At 45.3% G+C, this 19,202-nt stretch overlaps 1 protein-coding gene across 1 annotated transcript; it reads right to left on the bottom strand.

Moving 5' to 3' along the window:
* Nucleotides 1-6,757: 6,757 nt before the first annotated feature.
* Nucleotides 6,758-18,670, bottom strand: LOC136652434 (vomeronasal type-2 receptor 26-like). Its single transcript, XM_066629373.1, has 6 exons — nucleotides 18,459-18,670; nucleotides 17,287-17,578; nucleotides 14,085-14,921; nucleotides 9,892-10,119; nucleotides 8,586-8,712; nucleotides 6,758-7,659 (listed from the first exon to the last, which is right to left on the bottom strand). Exons 1-6 carry the CDS (start codon nucleotides 18,668-18,670, stop codon nucleotides 6,758-6,760), a joined length of 2,598 nt encoding a protein of 865 aa, XP_066485470.1.
* Nucleotides 18,671-19,202: the final 532 nt, after the last annotated feature.

The raw sequence follows: 19,202 nt of genomic DNA, 5'->3' as shown, positions 1-19,202 counted from the left end.
GCACCACAATGAGTAAGATAAATATCACCATCTTGAGTGCCAACCATCTCTCTGAACACAGAGTCTTCTATTTGCACCTCTTGCAATCTCATCAGAATCTCCACGATTATCGCAGGCTGACTCATACAGCAGCTCCATTTGCTGATAGGCTTGATGAAGGCAGGTATATAAAATGCAAATAAATCAGTCTGATGCAGCCTCCTTAGTCCCTAGACCACAGATGGTATGGGGTATATTTATGTCATCCTTCACTGTGTTATTGACCATTCAAACTCCAGGAGAGGCATAGTAAGCCTCAGAATTAATTACAGTCCCTTTGAAAATTACAGGGGACTAAACAATTACATCTAAACAATTACATTAGGGGACTAAACAATCACATTCTTTGGGGAAAGAATTCACTTTTTTTGCCTGAGATCAGTGCCATTCTCTGCTTCCACATCCCTTGAGGGAGCAAAGGGATTCATTGCCTTAAATCAAAGCACCATTTGTCATGTTGTAGCATGTTTCCCAGCTCGTTTGCCTTTGGGAAAATGTAACACAGTTTATTTATTTATTTATTTATTTAGCGTATGGCATATAATACATGGACTTATATATCAATTAGACTAGGTCAAATGTCAATGTCCAGTTGTCCAGCCATTCAAGGACAGAGGTGCCTTCATTGAAAAAGTCAGACCATGGGCCAGTATATGCCTCAGTTTGCAGTCAGACACAATGTGATATCCCAATATATACCATAAATACCCGGTGTGTGTGTGTGTGTGTGTGTCCCGGTATATACCATAAATACCCGGTGTGTGTGTGTGTGTGTGTGTGTGTGTGTGTGTGTGTGTGTGTGTATCACATTGTGTCTGACTGCAAACTGAGGCATATACTAGCCCATGGTCTGCCTTTTTCAATGACGGCACCTCTGTCCTTGAATGCCTGGACAACTGGACATTGACATTTGACCTAGTCTAATTGATATATAAGTCCATGTATTATATGCCATACGCTAAATAAATAAATATATATATACTGGGTATTTATGCCATACGCTAAGTACCGGGTAGATGGGACTCGTCAGCCTAGGAAGGCAGCTCATCTAAGAAAAGGAAACTCTGACCTCAAACCTCCACTGCCTTGTGGCTACATCCAGTTGTGGAAAAGTCTTCAGGAGTCAACCTCGAGGCAAAATCAGGAGCCGGAGTCCCTGAGGCAGTTCATGGCTGAACACAGTCACGTTCTGGCAACTCCTGCAACGCCGCTGGAATCAACCGTATTGGCTTCTGCCTTTCCATTGGACCATTCCAGCGACGTGGAGAGGGGGGATTTGCTGCATGGGTAACAGCCTATCCTCCATACCTTCTTTACCCAGGCTTCGTGCACTGGACACTCCAACTTCGCCATACGGCGTCGGCACAACACGGGAAGCAGCAGTTTACTGGTTATAAGTCTTTGCTCAATTGGTGTAGAGCATGACGCCAGGGGCTGCTTCCAACGGTGGGAGAGATCATTGCATCTCATTGGGCAGCTACTGCCCGCCTTAAGCTGGGCAGTCCCCAGCCAGTAAGGTGTTGCCTCGCCACAGTCCGTTAACCTCACGGGGTGCGTGGGGTTTAGGGTGAAAACCAACAAGCGGATCAACAACTCTGCACCATGCAACAGAAAACAGAAAACTCCTGCCCTAAAGCTGGGCACCTGGAAGGACAACCACATTTTCCAGACTCACAAAGAGAGTCTGGTCCAACAAGAAGCTGATGGAACATACCAAGATCCAGGTCTACAGACCTTGTGTCCTGAGTACACTTCTGTACTGCAGTGAGTCATGGACTCTTGGCTCATAACAGGAGAGGAAACTGAACGCTTTCCACATGCGCTGCCTCCGACGCATCCTCGGCATCACCTGGCAGGACAAAGTTTCAAACAACACAGTCCTGGAACGTGCTGGAATCCCTAACATGTATTCACTGCTGAAACAGAGACGCCTGCGTTGGCTTGGTCATGTTGTGAGAATGGATGATGGCCGGATCAATTCGTGCAAGGAAAGCGTCCTACAGGTAGACCACAGCTGCAATACAAGGACATCTGCAAGAGGGATCTGAAGTCCTTAGGAGTGGACCTCAACAGATGGGAAACCCTGGCCTCTGAGCGGCCCGCTTGGAGGCAGGCTGTGCAGCATGGCCTTTCCCAGTTTGAAGAGACACTTGTTCAACAGTCTGAGGCAAAGAGGCAAAGAAGGAAGGCCCATAGCCAGGGCGACAGACCAGGGACAGACTGCACTTGCTCCCGGTGTGGAAGGGATTGTCACTCCCGAATTGGCCTTTTCAGCCACACTAGATGCTCTTCCAGAACCACCATTCAGAGCACGATACCATAGTCTTTCGAGACTGAAGGTTGCCAACATGACAATGTGATATATGGTTTGGCGGGAGAACCTGCAATCACACTGTGGGGTAGATACTAGCCCCCATTAAACACTGAGTCCTGACTAACACCATGTAGGGTACAGATCCTATTCAAAGTTTTCCAGTGCTGGCGAGGTAAGTCAAAACCTGGCACCTTAAGGGTAGGATTGTCTATAACCTGGCACCTATATAGGATTGTTTCTGGGTGTTTAGCTGCCCATTGAGCTTTCCATTGGGCATTGATGTTAAAATTGTTGTGCAGATGTTGTGTGAATGCCAGAGAAGGCTTCCTGGATTTAAGCCTACTGATTGATAGATGAGGAAGATTGGCATGTACTGGTAAAAGTGGGTTAGTGATTCTTCTATATTCTTTCACTAAAGCCTCTTGTCTCCGTAGGGCTGGTGGTGCTATGTGGCTCACAGTGTCATGCAGTGGTAGGTAGACACAGAGAGGTTTGTTGGTGCTTTCAGCATTGCATCAAATCGTAAAACACAGACAGACGGAGAGAAGTGACCCATTGCTCCAACCACAATCACCAGGAGAAATTAAGCTGTTGTTCATCCACAGCTCTCCCTGTGGAACATTCAGCATGGAAAGGAACCCCATCCAAACACCACAATATTCACTGAAGTGCATTTATTTACATTGTCCACATTAACCACCAAAAATACACAAGGCAAAATAACCTTCCTTCCTTCCTTCCTTCCTTTCTTATTAGAATGGAACTGCTTTGAGTAAAATTGAGCTAATGCTAACCCTGCAGGGAGTCTTGTTTCCAACATTCTTCCCCCCCCCCAATTGCAGGCACATATCTTAGGGATATGCCTCACCACTTTTCTGTTTCCCCTTGTGACTCCTGCTTAACTGAGGGAGCACATCAATCCCTATTCCAACTTCCTCTCCTGCAGAATAGCGACCACATGGGAGGAGCTAGCTTGGAGCTTAGCATTCCCCCCCCTCCACTCCACTGGTTGCAAAAAGATTCAGCTGCAGCTCAAGCAAATAATCCTGATGACTAAATCCCATAGTGCTGTGCAAATGGGCTATGAGAGCACAATCTTGAGCTTGGCCGCTAGCTCACTGCTGGTGCACACTGTCGCACCGGCACATTTGCACTGGCTGGCACTTGGCTACTGCCAGGTGAGCACCCGACCTCCTCCTCTCAGCAGTCGCATGGAGAGGTAAGTGGGGGCATGGGGGGAGCCAGGAAGAAGGCATTCCAGGGAGGGGGAGGCAAGCAGAGGACGGGGAGAGGGCTGGGAGCAGACATTCTTGGGGGAGGGGGCGAGGTGGGAGGCAGGAAGCACCACCAGATCCAGAGTCTCTGTGTCAGGTTCACCACCTGACATGGAGGCTCTTGATTCTCTGTCAACCTTTGGGTCATTGTGGGGCTACTCACTTTACTTGGGGGAAGGGCCAATAGTTCCCTTTTCTTGAAGAGCCGCCGGTGGCTGCCTGGAGCATGGAGCATGTGGTGGCAGCCATTTTCTGTGCCGCTGCAGCCCCGCGCAGCTCAGGATTGGGCTGTGAATCACCTTTAAATTGTTGAGACTAGTTCACCATCTGAATAAAGCCACAAGACCATTGACTGGCCATGACCATGTCATATGCGGGTTAGTACGTTTACAGTTCTTGCCTGAACCTTTCTGAGCACAATTCAAAGGGATGGCGTACAAATATCCATGGGCTGGGACCAAGATGACTTGAAGGACAGTCTCTTCCAGTGCTTTTTTTGTAAAAAAAAAAAGGTGCAGGAACTCACGACTTGTTAATCTTTTATTTATTTATTTATATATTTATTTAAAATAATATATATATTATACACACACACACACACACACACACACACACATATATATAATATGTGTATGTGTGTGTGTGCATATATATATATATATATATATATGTGTGTGTGTGTGTGTGTGTGTGTGTGTATAATGTGTGTGTGTGTGTGTATAATTTTTTTTTATTTAAAATAAAAATAAATCTTTTATTTATTTATTTATTCATCTCATTTCTCTCTCTTTAAATCCCCATTCCCCAACTACTTAAGAGCTAGAAAATGAGGGGAGATCTTCAAGAGAGAAGAACAAAAAGAGACGGACCACCTCGGGAGCGCACACCAAGGATTATATCACAGCTTGTTGCATGTATTTGCAAATATATCACGGCTTGTTGCATGTATTTGCAAATATGTAACAACCAAAAAAATTAATTAAAACTTTTAAAACATTTAATAAATATTGGTTAAAACAATTGATGAAGGCAAAATATAAAAAATGATTACATTACATCACTCTACAGATTTGTTTGAACCCAAATCAATTAGCACACAGGGGAGAGGGGGCACAAAAGATGGGTTAATGAATTGATTAATAAACAAGTTATGGATCAAAAATCATGTGGTCACATACCCTCTATTGGCTCAAGACATTGAAACATGATTGGTGCAAAAAAAAAGAGAAATATGTGATCAGATAACAATGAATTTGCTATATCAGCACACAAGGGGGGGGAGCAGAAGAATAAACACAAAAGATGAATTGTAAAATAGATAAATTATATAATACTGGAATATAATCTATTTTACAACTCATCTTGAACCAATAGAGGGTGTGTGACCACATGATTTTTGATTCATAACTTCATAACTTAATCAATTCATTAACCCATCTTTTTGGTTCCCACCTTCCCCCTGTGTACTATGTCCCCATTATAATAATAGTGATTATTAAATATAGTCTAAAAAAACCAAAAATTAATAGACAACAGTGATCTGACCTACTGCACAGAGGAATACATATTTCCTAAGTGTTATTATAACGCAGCAAGGACACTTAAGCTTCCCCATTTATAGTTAAAAACCTAAATCTCCTGTTGATAACATTACAAAGCTACTAAATTATTAGTAATAATTTTTGTTTAATTAATTTAGATCAGCCAAGCCTTATATTAATAACTATAAAAATGAATGAATTACTTGCTTCTGAGTAGACCTGCATAGGCTTGGGCTGCAATCCCATCCACATTTTCCTGGGAGTAAGCCCCACTGAACACAAGGGGACTTACTTCTCAGTAGACATGCCTAGGCTGTCTCAGGTGCAGGGGTTGCACCAGCAAGCTACTCAGGTGCAGGGGCTGCATGAGCCAGCTTCCTTCCCCCCCTCCTCTGCCAAGCCAGTACCTGGGTGCTGCAACCCATCTCCCAGGCTGGCTGATTGGCTGGCTGTCCCTCGTTGTCCTCCTCCTCCTCCTCAGCACATGTCCCTGCACCCTCCACTGCTTGGAAGCTTGTGGGAAGCAGAGCGTAGGGAGAGGAAAGGCAGGCTGGGCTCAGGCTGAGAGTTGTGAGTGCGGTGAGGCAGGGGCAGTGCTTTTTTTGTAAAAAAAAAAAAAAAAAAAAGGTGCAGGAACTCACTTACAAGAACAAGTTTAAGATTAACAAGTGTAATCTTTTATTTATTTATTTATTTATTTACCTCCCCACCTAAAAAAAAAAAAAAAAAAGAAGAAGAAGAAGAAAAATTATTCCTTATGGAGATTTGAACCCCCAACCTCTAGCTCCACAGACCAGTACTTTAACAATTGAGCTTTAGAAAGTCTTAGGCTCAAAGTGTTTGGAACTAATACTTGGGGCACTGATAGCCACCAGCTGGGCTCAAGACCTTATATATTAGTTCTGAACACTTTAACTCTAGGCTTTCCTATAGCCCAATGGAGAGAGTGCTGGGCTTTGGAGCACAAGGTTGGAGGTTTGAATCCCTCCCTAGCCAGCAGTGCTGGGCAGCGCAGGGAGGGAAAAAAAGGTGGGGGCCAGGAGGAGGGTGAAAAAGGTGGGGGCCAGGAGGAGGGGAAAAAAGGTGCCGGTTCGAATCCCTCCCTAGCCAGCAGTGCTGCAGGGAGGGGGAAAAAAGGTGGGGGCCAGGAGGAGGGAAAAAAGGTGGGGGCCAGGAGGAGGGGGAAAAAAAAGGTGCCGGAACGCCGTTCCGGTGTGTTCCATTACAAAAAAAGCCCTGGTCTCTTCCATTTATCTTCCTGATGCATCAGGACACTGAGCTCCAAGAGAGATCAGGACTGCCTCATCTGTACTGACATTTTGAAGGGGAATAAACCCTTGTTGTCTCGTGGAATCTCATGGAACTGATCATTTCCTTTCCTGCATTGATTCCCTTTGGGTTTAGAGATGCTGTGCTGCTATTTTTGTTGGTTGGATTTCAATTTTTCATTTTATTATTTTATTTTTCTTCTTGGAAAACCACCTGAAATGGTCACAGCTTGGAAATGCAGCAGATAAATGCTTTAAAATAAATAACAATTACCTCTAGTAGCAGAAAGCAGTGACTGAAATGGATTCATTTTTATTTCTTCAGTGTTTCCACTTTTGAAACTGTTCCCTACAGTTCAGCTGAGGCTTCCACAAAATAATGTAACATTTGGGAAAAAACATAAAGCTCAGCAAGGCAGCACTGGAGGTTAACTTAGACAGCATTGCCATGATAGCTTTGTTTTTTCCCTTGGTGGTCAAGCGGATTGGAAGAAAGGCCAGCCAAACACAAAAATATACAAACATGCTGAAAGTGATAAACTTGGCTTCGTTGAAAGCATCTGGCAACTTCCGTGCAAGGAAAGCCACAATGAAGCTGACTATGCACAGAAAGTATATGTAGATCTGTTCAAAGAAAAACATAGTTGGTGATAGCATATAACATCCCAAAATTATTTCTTGAATTTGTGAATGCATGTCAGCATATGGCAATGAAGGGAAGATTGCCTGACAAAAAATACAAGTGGCTATTTCAACAATCATGCAAGGAAGAATAATGGAGCTGGCCAATCTTGTCCCCAACCAGCTCTTCAGAGTAGACCCTGGCTGTGTGGCCTTGAATGCAAGCACCACTGTGACTGTTTTGGCCAACACAGCAGAAATAGCGGTTGTGAAGGCGATGCCAAAGGCACATTGGCGGAGAATACAGATCACCTTCTCAGGTTGACAAAGATGCAGCAATGGACAAAGGAAGCACAGCAAGAGAGAAGTTAAAAGTGTATAGGTGAGGGTCCGGTTGTTGACTTTGACTATGGGACTGTTGTGGTGCTTCACAAACAACCTTAGCACCAGAGCTGTGACCAACAACAACAAAAGAGCACAAATGGCTAAAGCGATACCCAGAGGTTCTTCATAAGACATGAAGACGACAACTTTGGGAATGCAGGAAGTCCGGTCCTTGTTTGGATAATGATCACTGGGGCATGTGAAACAGTCAGCCATGTCTGGGAAAGAAGAGTGATAGTCTTAATAAACAAATGCACCACATTTTATTGTTTCCTTCATGATTTACTTTGTGGGGAAGTGAGGATGCATTGTCAATACCTCTTGTCCATGTACCATAGCTCTACTCAGGCATCAGCACTGGGAACAATCACAGCCCAGTCCTATCCCTGGAAGCTCCTCTGGGTGCAGTAGTGCCAAAATGGCTACCACTGTATCAAGCAGCACCACCGAGGTCTCTTCAGGGGAAGCCCCAAGCCCCACAATGGATTTTCTCAAGTCTGTGCTGCCTATTTTGCAGGCACAGACTTGAGAACCTCCATGTTGGGCTTTTCAGCCTAACCTGGAGGACAGGATACTGTGGAGTTCTATCCCCTCCCAGTTCCCGGTTCCTTGCATCTCTCTGCCCTTCCTCTGTTTCATTCCACCCAGTCCCTGCCTCATCCCAACACAAAAATACTCACTGCCAGCCACGCTGGAAGAGTGCTGGCTGACCATCTTTGCTTCATTGAAGCCCATGCTGACTAGCGCTGGCCCAGCGGTGGTGCTCCCTCATCCCCCAATGCCATAAGCTCGCCTTATAGCACGTTTACAACGTCTAATGCCAGTGCTGGAACTCTTTCTGGATCATGCATTGGCACAATAGGTAAGTAAAAATGTATTTACCTTGCCAATGCATCATGCTCCCTGAGTGGCCCGCTGCATGTAGCAAAGCCAACACAAGTGGTGCTGAGCACTGTTTGCCAGATGAGAATAGCATTGGGCCATCACACATATAAAAACTACAGAATCCAAAAATACACTTCAGATTATGAGGATTGGTTATGAGAAATGATCCAATGACCTCAACCTGTTCATATATCATGCATTTCAATTTCTCTGAATTATGGCCAACCTTTTCAATAACTCCGTACATTGCAACACTCACCTTTTTGGTCAGATACCTTCCCTTCCAGACATGGGATGCAATCATAACAGCAGAATGGCTTCCCTTCCTTCTTTATCTTGCTAAACCCAGGATAACAGTTGTCATTGCACACTGAAAGGGGTTGTGTCTAATCCACCAGAGAAAGAGAAAAATATTAGATTTCAAAACAATGAACCTGGACTCTTGAAGATGCAAAATGGTTTGCAATAAGATACTGCTGGTTGTCTAAGCATGGTGTGCCCATTACTGACAGCCCAATCCTGAGCTCCTGTGGCGTACGGCTGTGGCAGCACCAAAAATGGCTACTGCTGCATCCTGTGCTCCCATGGCAACCATGGGCGGTATCTAGGAAGAAGGGGACTTTTGTCCCCTTCCCCTGGGTAAGGGAAGTAGCCCCACAATGGGGCTGCTCGATTCACTGCCAACCAAAAGGTCGGCAGTGAAGTAAGCGTGTTGGGTGGTGAGCCCCACACGAACACTCAGGACCTGATGCAGCAGAGCTCCACTGGTCCCGCCTTCCTCCCTCCCCCCTCCCTGCCCTCTCCCCACCTCCCGCCTCTCCATCACATCTCCTCCCTGTCCTCCGGCCACCTCCCCCCCAGAACGCCTCCTCCAAGCCTCCCCCAGTGCCTGCTTTCCTCTCTGTGGCTCAGCGGTCCTGGACTAGCATGGGTGCTAGCCTGGCGTTAGGCCTCACAATCATGCCTTACAGTGTGCACCAGCGATAAGCTGGCTTGTCGAGCCCAGGATTGAGCTCTAAGTCTTCTATATGTGTGATAAAGGGAGAAGTAAAGAGAGCAATTGTACTGAGAGTAATATGTCCTAAGGGCCCAATCTTATGGGCAATTAGTACCAGTGCGGCTCAAGTGCCAATGCTAGTGGTCATAAACATGCTGCACTTCAGACTTGTGACAGAAACCCCTGGACAGTAGCTCAAGGGCATTTGTCACTCATTTCTAGTTAATATTCTTGGAAACCCTACTAAATGGAATAAGAAGCTTGAAGACAAAGAGAATTAGAGAAACCAACAGGCATAAAGCAATCCTCCAGTTGTATTGTCTTTCGTGGAGTGGGATAATGATATGGAACTAGGTACAGAAAATTTTGCTTCAGCAGAAAATGCAGAGCTACGTCTCAAGCCTAAATCTAACCATCATATCAAAATCTCCAAAATTGCTTTCAGAAGTTTTTATTTTTATTTTTGAGGCAGATTCCAGGAGATTCCAGACCAATCCTCAAGGTTTCACAACCCTACCCAATGGATAATGGAATTCTCCCCTAACCATTGCTTCTATTGAAATCCTACCTGGTTGAACCAGCTGTGCCATATAATGGCATCCTCATTAATGATGATGGCTTCATCTGGAAGGGCCTGGGGATCCACCCTTCCCACCTTGACTTTAACAAAACTTTGGTTTGGGAATGTGACCCAGTTTATAATGTCAAATCCAGCAACTAATTTCCCATTCTGGTCAAAGGAAATCTGGTCGCCAGCACTGTTGTTAAATGACACCATTTTCAGGAAGTGGTGGAGCTACATATAAAAAGGGAAAGAAAAATAATGTGGACAAAACATACGGTTGGACAATGAGGACTTACATCTTCCCCACTGAGACAGAAAATGTAACCTTGATGAATATAATGTTCTTTTAATCCAGAATACACCTGATTAGCTGTGACTTCCAGCTGCCAAGGACAAGTGTTATCGATGCCTGAGGTTCAGTGTGTGGAGTGTGGGCCAAGATGGGAACCAAAGTCAGAGCAGGAGTTTGAAGATTCAGACTGGAGAAGAGGGAGTACAGCAGGGAACTGGACAAGAGGGCTGAAGCGCAGGTTCAGGACAGAAAGCAGGAGTTAAAACTGGGAATCGGTGCTTCAGGGAGCTCTCAAGTTGAGCTATGGCACTGAGGAGACCCCATGCATTACTGAGAGACTGTATAAGGAATAAGAAGACTCCCATCTTTCCTGGCTCTTTCTGGGTCACAATCAGAGGTTGTGCTGGAGCCTGGTTCCTGCTCCTACATAGACCCATCAGAGGTGAAGCCTACAGCAGCTGGATGACCATTTCATTGGTTTTCCCAGACCTTTGCCCTGATCTGGTGTCACAATTGCTTCTGGATTCCTAGAGTCAATGTGACAGGTAGAAAATAAAGTCACCTGCAAGAGATCCAAGTTATCTAGGTCATGCATACAGGGGTACGCTATTCAAACAGTATTCAAATATTCAAAAAGCTTAAAGACTGAGAACAAGTCCAAAATAGTTAAAATTCCTCCTGCTTCCTAAAGGCGGGGAAAACAATGGAAATTTATGCCAGAAAGATATGATGAAATCAGTCCTTTTGGGAAATAGCTTTGGCCTTGACACATGTTTTGAACAAGGTACAGGGGTCATCATGACCCTAGGAGAGATGTTTCCACCCAATCCTAAGCTTCCCAGTGCCCGCTGAAGACATGACACCAAAATTGCTGCCAGTGCATCCAGTGGGTGTTGGGAAGCAGCTGAAGCTCTCCTAGAGGAAGGCAGCATTTGTCCCCTTCCCCCTGGGAAAGCCCCAAGCCCCGCAATGTCTGTGCTGGCTGTTTTGCCAGTGCAGACTGGAGAGACTCCATGTTGGATCTGGTGGAGTTTTTTTCTCCAGTGGCGCATATACACAGGTTTCTAAAAGTGGTTTTTTTTCTGAATTTTTCTGATTTTTGTTTTCAGTAGTTAGCGGAGAATAAAACTTTTTAATGCACTTTCTTCAGCTTGTTACATTATCCCCATTTTATGCACCAGGAGAACAAAGATTACTGTTTTTAGGGAAACTGTGACACTGGAATTGTTTGCACGGTTTCACCCCACAGTTATTAAAAATGAAATTTGGCATACTTTTTATAGTACAGGACTAGACCTTGTAATCCACTTTTATTGAATCCCTTCAGTGACATGTAAATACCTGTCATCAGCTGTGGAACATCCTGGTGCACAAATGCGCTTAATTGACAAACAGGAGTCATACCTTGCAAAGTGACACAAAAGAACCCCTTGACACCAGCATGTTGGAGATGCTTCACTTGTCACTGAAATTGCATACTTCCTGCAATATCAAGGTTTCTTAAGGTAGGGGGTTATTTCCAGGGATGGGAAAACCCAGTGCAGCTTGACTCTTGTGAGCAAGTCACCCCCCATGACTCGACTGAAGAAAGAATCATACTGGGGGCACTTTCTGAGTCTCTGAGTCACCCTTTAGTGACTCTAAAAGGCTTGAGTCCAGCTGCATCCCCCCCCCACTTTTAAAAGCTTGCAGAGGAAAAAAACGGGGCTACTGTGGGGAGTGTATGTGTCGGAGTTTTCTTTGAACACTCCCCTGATGTCCCCGCCCAGCTGTAAACAGGGCAGGAGGGGTGGGAGGGACTGAGAGCATGCAGGGACAGAAGCAGAGAGAGGGAGGAGGAGGGTCATGAGCAGCAGCTGTGAGGCTTACCAGGATGACCAAAACTTTTTCAGCCCTACTCAGAAGTATTCCCACTTCAACTGGTCATTCAGTGAGGGTTGCCCCTCCCCACCAGCCACACCTGCAAAATGTGATCGTTATGAACTCCTTGCTTCCTCTCTCTCTCTCCCTGGGATTTTCAAGCCAATTGTAAGCCAATTGCCCTTAGCTCCTCCTCCTGCCCTCCCTCAGTCAATGAAAATATCAGAATGCCCTTCCTTTGTACAATAATCACCCATTCCTTCCTTCCTATCAGAAACAGGAAAAGAGAGCGCAGTCCTGCCTTCCCCCTCCCGCTCACATTAACCCTTTCCTGCCTGTCAGTACAAACTTCCCTGCTGCTCGCTGGATTGGCATGCTGGCCCCACAAGGTTTTCCACATGGCAAAAACAATGAGCAGGCACCCCCAGACAAAGGCAGACTCGAGTCAGCATGCGTGGGGATGAGTGCTGAGTCAGGAGGGCCCTGATTTGAGTATTTTTCAGAATCTTCCACACATGCAACTCACAAGCCACCAAGTCACTGAAAAATGTCCATTTTTGCAACTCGAGTCTGAGTCACTGACTCAAGTTCCCAACACTGATTATTTCTAGGTTTGTTTGACTGAAGACACATTTCCAGCAAGTGACAGAGTTGCAGCAGGCATTTCAATGTAAACTATAAGGCTTCTCTCTCTCTCTCTCTCTCTCTCTCTCTCTCTCTCTCTCAAGTTGTTTACAGGGTATTCATTACTACCAATATTATGGGAACACTCCTTAGCCCTTACACTGTCACAGATAGTGCATGTACATCAGGGACTCTGAGAGGAATTTTATCGGGGGAGGGGTTACAAAGTTTCTTTTGGGCCCCTTCCCGAAGGGGGAGGGGCAATGGTGGCAGGCAGAAAGGGGAGCAAAATAAGGCAGGGGGAGAGTGCTGACAGCCAGAATTGTGTTTGGAGCCCAGGTCTACCAGGCTTCTTGATGTGGAGCCCAGGTCTACCTAACCATGTGGCACTGGCAACTAGTTAAAGTAATATGGAAAAACAAACACACTCCTAAGTCTCTCTAACATCTTTGAAATACAGAAAATCCATTGCAAAAAATTAGCATCATAGTAGTTAGGCTAAAACAAGAATGGATAGTGTGCTATGTGCACCAAAATGAACTTCTGCAGCAGCTGTAGTCCCACAGCAGGGTCCCTGAGCTTCTATACCAGCAGTGCCCAAAGGTTTTGGCAGGAGGGCCACATCATCTCTTTGACACTGTGTTGGGGGCCGGGGGGGAAAAGAATAAATTCACATTTAAAATTTGAATAAATTTACATAAGTTTACATAAATGAATATATTAAAGATGACTTATATGAATGAATGAAGGTCTTGCAATAGCCCAAGGCCTATAAAAGGCCTTGCACAAAGTAAGGCCAGACTTTCCTTCACTGCCACTGCTGCATCACAGACGTGAAAAAGTAAGTAGTGGAGGGAGCCCTCATCCCACACCTCATGTGAGAGGTCAAACATTCGCCCTCACACTGAAAGCAGTTGCGTTGAGCCAGTGCGAGCTCCAGCAAATTTCTGGAGGGCAAGAGGCTCATTGGAGACTGGGGCTCCCTTAGGGCTGAATTGGGAGTCCTCGAGGGCTTCAAGTGGCCCCAGGGCCAGGGTTTGGGCACCCCTGTTCTATACACTCCTTCATAGTTATTGGATTCACAAGCCAAAGACCACCCAGATAGGCAAGTTTCCTCCCAGATAGGACACTGTGTTAAGGAGGGGCATGGATGCATTCCTGGGCCTGGTGTGTATGACTTGCAGCGGCAGTTGCCACTGTGTGCCCATTGTTGTGCCCCCAGCATCATGTGCAGGCAAGAGAGTTTAAATGAGAGGAAAATTCACACAAAATTTCACACAATAGGAAAGTTCACACAAACTTTCTGAGCCCCCTCCTTTAAGTCCTGGGCCCCCTTTCTGACCCTGGGCCTGGGTACAAATTACCCCCTTTACTCTGCTCTCCTAGGCCCTGATGTTCATGCCACCAGCTAAGATGTTACCTGCCATGGTTGCTGATTCTGAAAATTCCTTCTCTCTCCCTCCATCTTTGCCTTGTTGCTGGATTTGGACACATACATGGCATGGAGAGCATGAGCCACAGCATGGACAGCATTGTAGAGGGTGTAGCTTTGGCCTGTTGTGCTCATTGGAAAGATGTACTCTGGAAGGCTCTCCAGCCTCTCCTCTCCAGTGCAGGGAGCTCTTTCAATCTGACCTTGAGGAGACTGGGAGAAGATGCACCAAAATGCATTTTCCCAGAAATCCTTGAGAAAACCATCTTCTTTACTGCAGGAAAGGTTTCTGCTTTGAATAAAACCTCGAAATCCTTGAAGTTCATGGGAGTGAGTTGCAAATGATAACATACCATGTAAGTCTAGAATAGCCCAATGATTCTGGCTGGCAGAATGTCTTAACTCCATCTGCGCAGTCAGAATCCAGACTTTACCTCTTGGCCTGTGATTTATGAGTTTTCTTTCCATATATAACAGCCATCTCAACCAAAACATGGAACGAATGTCTCCATAGAAGACAGATACATTGACATTCTGGTTCATTATTTTATCATAAAATCCTATTGCAGATTTTTCATCAGCCACAGTTAAGCATGACTCCAAGATGGCAAAACAGATGCCATGATTTGAAAATTCCTGGAACATAACCTCCATGAACCACTGTAGGTTCATGTCATCTGCAGCAATGAATCCAATCCATGTCCACTTGAAATGCAGAAGTAACAGGAGTATCCCTCTGTACTGATGGACTCCATTTGGTTCTTCCCTGTAGACAAAGAATGCTGGATTCTTATCCATTAATACTGAAGCAGAACCATAAAGCAGCTAAATAGAGATGGAGGGAATACATAGAATGACTTTTCAAACCAAAATATGTTTCTTTCTGTGTCTCAAAGAGGCGGTTATCAAGGAGAGAAAGAACAAGAGCAGAACATATATTTAGGTACATTTTGAAAAATGTAATTATTGTCCCTTTATGCAGATACAGTATAATGACAGCCCAATCCTGTCATAAACCTCTCTCCCCCTCCACAAAGGACACAAAGGTCTCCTCCAAGGAGAATAACATTTCTTCCCTTGCCCAGTGATCAGCTTCTGATTCCTGAATGGGTCTTCTTGAATCTAAGGCAGGGGTCTCCAAATCCTGGCCCGGGGGCCAGATGCGGCCCACAGCAAGCCTCTTTCTGGCTCGCGGCCACCCTCCTGTCCCCTGAAAGCCTCTGGCCTGCTCAACTGAACATGACCAGAACTGTGCTCTGATTGTGTCTGGAGGGTTTTCTGAGGACCAGAGAGGTTGAATGAATGAGCCGATTCATTCATTCATTCACTCATCTAAGTTCCATCTCTAATTTATTTATTTACATTTTATATTTAAAATTTTTTTCCGGCCCTCCACACCATGCCAGATATTTGATGCAGCTCTCTGGCCAAAAAGTTTGGAGACCCCTGATCTATCAGTTTTGTTCCTTCAGGTCCTCTTTTCAGTGCAGTTTCCTATGTTGAACAAAATAACTCACTAACTCCCAGAATATTCCTCCTTATCACTTGGGTAGTCACACTCTGGTTCCAAGCTGCAGATCATCTCCTGGCTATCCTAGTTTATCCCTGCCAATACTTGAAGGAGTCAAGAAGTCAAGACAGTTCAGGGTGGGAGGTCTCACTATTCCAAATGAAGCTGCAAGAGTCTCCAAGCAGAGAACAGCTCAAGCGGCTACCAGAGCTTCTCACTCACTAAGTCCTTCTAGTGAAAGCTACCACATTCTCTGCTTTCTGTATGTTTGGAAGTGGGGGGGGGCATGAGGCTATGTCACCTCACAATCATGTCTTCTAGGGGGCTGAGTACAATCTATGCATACACACAAAAGAACAGTTCTTGAATGAGTACATCAGGGCCATGCACACATCTCAAAGAGAGATCGTATTCACACATGCATTGTATGTGTTTCTGAATATCTTGCTAGTATGTGTGGGCATCTACTGTATGGTTATGTTTTTGAACAGCAGCTTATCCTTTGTGGGAGGAAACGGATATCAAGACTTGATAATAGTGACCACACATGCCATCTTTAGCTACTAATTTTTTGACAACAACATCAAAAACTGATGGATCAGTGAAAGATTCACTTCCTTCTGGAGGCACCAGATTCACTTGATCTTTCACACCATAACTAGAGGGAACTAGTGATGTGTGTTATTTATCACCGAACTAGTATCATAGATTGTGTCAGTTGTCATTGGGTACAATGAAATTATCTCAAGGTAAAATGATCCTGCATTATTGTCCCTGTATGCTAACATTGTACAATGACAGCACAATCCTGTTGAAACACCCCTCCCCCTAGGGCAGTGGTATTCGAACTGGGGCATTGCGAAGCCCCAGCCTGTGGGTCCTGGACTCTGCCCCCTTAAGGGGTGGGGGCAGCCAGGAGACAGGGGGAAGGCAGCAGCGCACTCCGCAGGATCGCGCCACTCAGGGGGGCTGCAGGGTCTTGGGTGCACTTGCCCAAGCCTCCTGCAGCCTCCCAGGGGTGCGGGGAGCCCTGCGCAACCTTCGGCAGGGCACCCCTGGTCAGGAATGTAAAAGCTGAGCGATTGCGCCCCGCTCCGCAAAACTGGAAGTGGAGCAGGATCGCTCCGCTTTCCCTTCTGATGGGGCTGCAGGGACTTGGGTACAACCTCCAGTCCCTGCAGCAGCCATCCCTGTGTGCGGGGAGCCCTGAGCGAGCGCCTGCAGGGCTCCCCAGGTCAGGGAAAGGGAGAGTGGGGCGATCGCGCTCCGCTTCCACTTTTGCGGGGGCAGAGCAGATGGCTCCACTCTCCCTTTCCCAGACCTGGGGCGCTCTGCAGGCACTCCCCGCACACAGGGATGGCTACTGCAGGGACTAGTGAGTGCATCTCAGTCCCTGCAGCATCCAGTCCTGGGGATCACGTCGCTGCCTCCCCCCTGCCCCTGCTGCCTCCCCCCCGCCCCCACCAAGACTTACTGCGAATTTCAAATTCCCGGAGAGTTTGAAAACCGCAGCCCTAGGGCATTGTGTATCTTTCTGTGGGGGACGTTCATTAGTTATCACTGAAGTGGTGCCATAGGATGTGTCCACTGGTATTGGGTACAATGAAATTATCTCAAAGGAAAATGCTCCTGCAAATTGTATATTATTGTTCATATTATATTATTGTTCATGCATCCTACCTGTGGAATCTTGTAGCTGGCCAAAACTTCTGGTACTTCATGGGTGATATCAGAGGTCAGTTCTTCAGTAACTGCCATTAGAGTGCCCTGGATGTCACACTTGTAGTTGGGAACAAATCTGTCCTTTGGGGAGATAAGTTGCAATATGGCCTGATAGGTCCACCTTGCCTTCAAATAACTGTCATAGATGCTGAATCCCAGGGTCAGATTGGGCAACAACTGTTGATTTTCATTGATCTCTTTTACAGCAAATTCCATAGCTAGGATGTGCTGGTAGTTCTCAATAAACATGCTACAAAGAGATTTACAAAGAGATTTTGGGTCATAGGCATATTCTGCACGTTCTGACATTATTGCCACTATGTTAATGAATTAAATAATATTACTGCTGTTATTATGTATTACTAGACCATGTTTTATATGGCAATCTTTAAATTGGGATATGTTACTTAGGAGTAAAAACCCCCGCAGTTACATCGATGTACAGACCATATCAGCCTAAAGTATACACGGCTTCTTATCTCCTATCTTTATGAGGGCTGTTTAATAGAATAGGGAACACATGACCCCCGTACAGAGAAATGTACATGAATAAAAATGTTCTCTGTATCCTGAAGTACATCCCCTCTCCCATCCCTGACAAAATCTCTCTCTCTCTTTATAGAGACTAGTTTCACAATGAAACAAGGGGAGCAAGGTTTGCTCTCACTATTCAACACCAAATGATTGAAGAAAATACTTTCAGACATTTCACAGCCTCAAAGCATTCTAAGTGACTTTTTGTCTAGGAAAACAAAACAAAAAAATCCCACTTCTTTCTTGAAGCCTCCATTTATTTCATTGATGCTGGCCAACCCAACAGATTCGGTCTCTACTGGGAGGCTTTGACCCATTCTTTTCAAAGAAGACATGAGCTCCCTGTGCAGCTTCCAGCTTCTGCTCCTCCCTTTCCATGCAGTGTGTTCAAAGAGCTGTGATATTTCTGCGCTGGGGACTGGGCTGCAAAGTACGTTTTTCTGTTTAAAAAAAACCTTAGATGTGAATGGAAGGGTAAAACTTCAATCTAGTTTTACTTCTAGCAAGAGAGATTACTGTCAATGCAGCTCAGTTCAAACCTTTCTATGTGACTGATTTGCATAGAGATATATTATTGGGAGGGACTTTACTCAAACCTGGCAAGTTGAGGCTGAGGAGGATTTTGGTTGAAAGTACTTGCATGGCTAAATAACTCGTTCTGATAGAGAATGGCTCCAATGATGAGATCTCCTGGCTGTAAATAGTTGTGATGAACAGACTGGGGATGCCAATTCCCACAATTAATATTCTTAACATCACCAACTGCACGAGGCAACAGCAACACAATGAGCATGACAAACATCACCATTGTGAGTGCCAAGCAGCTCTCTGAACACAGAGTGTTCTATTTGCGACTACTGCAATATCATTAGAATAGATAATAGAATCCAGGATCATTGAAATCTCCATGATTAAAACAGGCAGACTTGTCTGGTGGCTCCATTTGCTGGTAGGCTTGATGAAGCCGAGAATGTAAAATGTAAAATAACAGAAATCCATGTGATGGAGCCTCCTTAGCCCCAGGGCCCCAGATGGAAAGGGGTGTATTTATGCCATCCTTCACTCTGTGATTGACCACTGGAACTCCAGGGCAGGATGTAGCAAGCAGCACATTTAATTACAGTTCTTTTGATAATTACAGGGGACTGAATTCAGCATTTTTAATAGTAGCAACACTTTTGTTGTCTTCCTGAAATTTTGATTGCACTGATGCGCAGTGAGATCAGCAATTAAAAATGTGGAACCTGGAGCTCAGCAAGGAATACAACTCTTAGATTGGCCTATTTTGAGATTGTGATCTTAAAAAAAAAGTAAAAATGAATTTTAATAGTCTGTATGTC

This window comes from Tiliqua scincoides, chromosome 5, assembly GCF_035046505.1.
Source record: "Tiliqua scincoides isolate rTilSci1 chromosome 5, rTilSci1.hap2, whole genome shotgun sequence".
Classification (NCBI taxonomy): Eukaryota; Metazoa; Chordata; class Lepidosauria; order Squamata; family Scincidae; genus Tiliqua; species Tiliqua scincoides.
The sequence above is the reverse complement of the archived record's forward strand: the minus strand, read 5'-3'. Positions and strand labels throughout refer to the sequence as shown.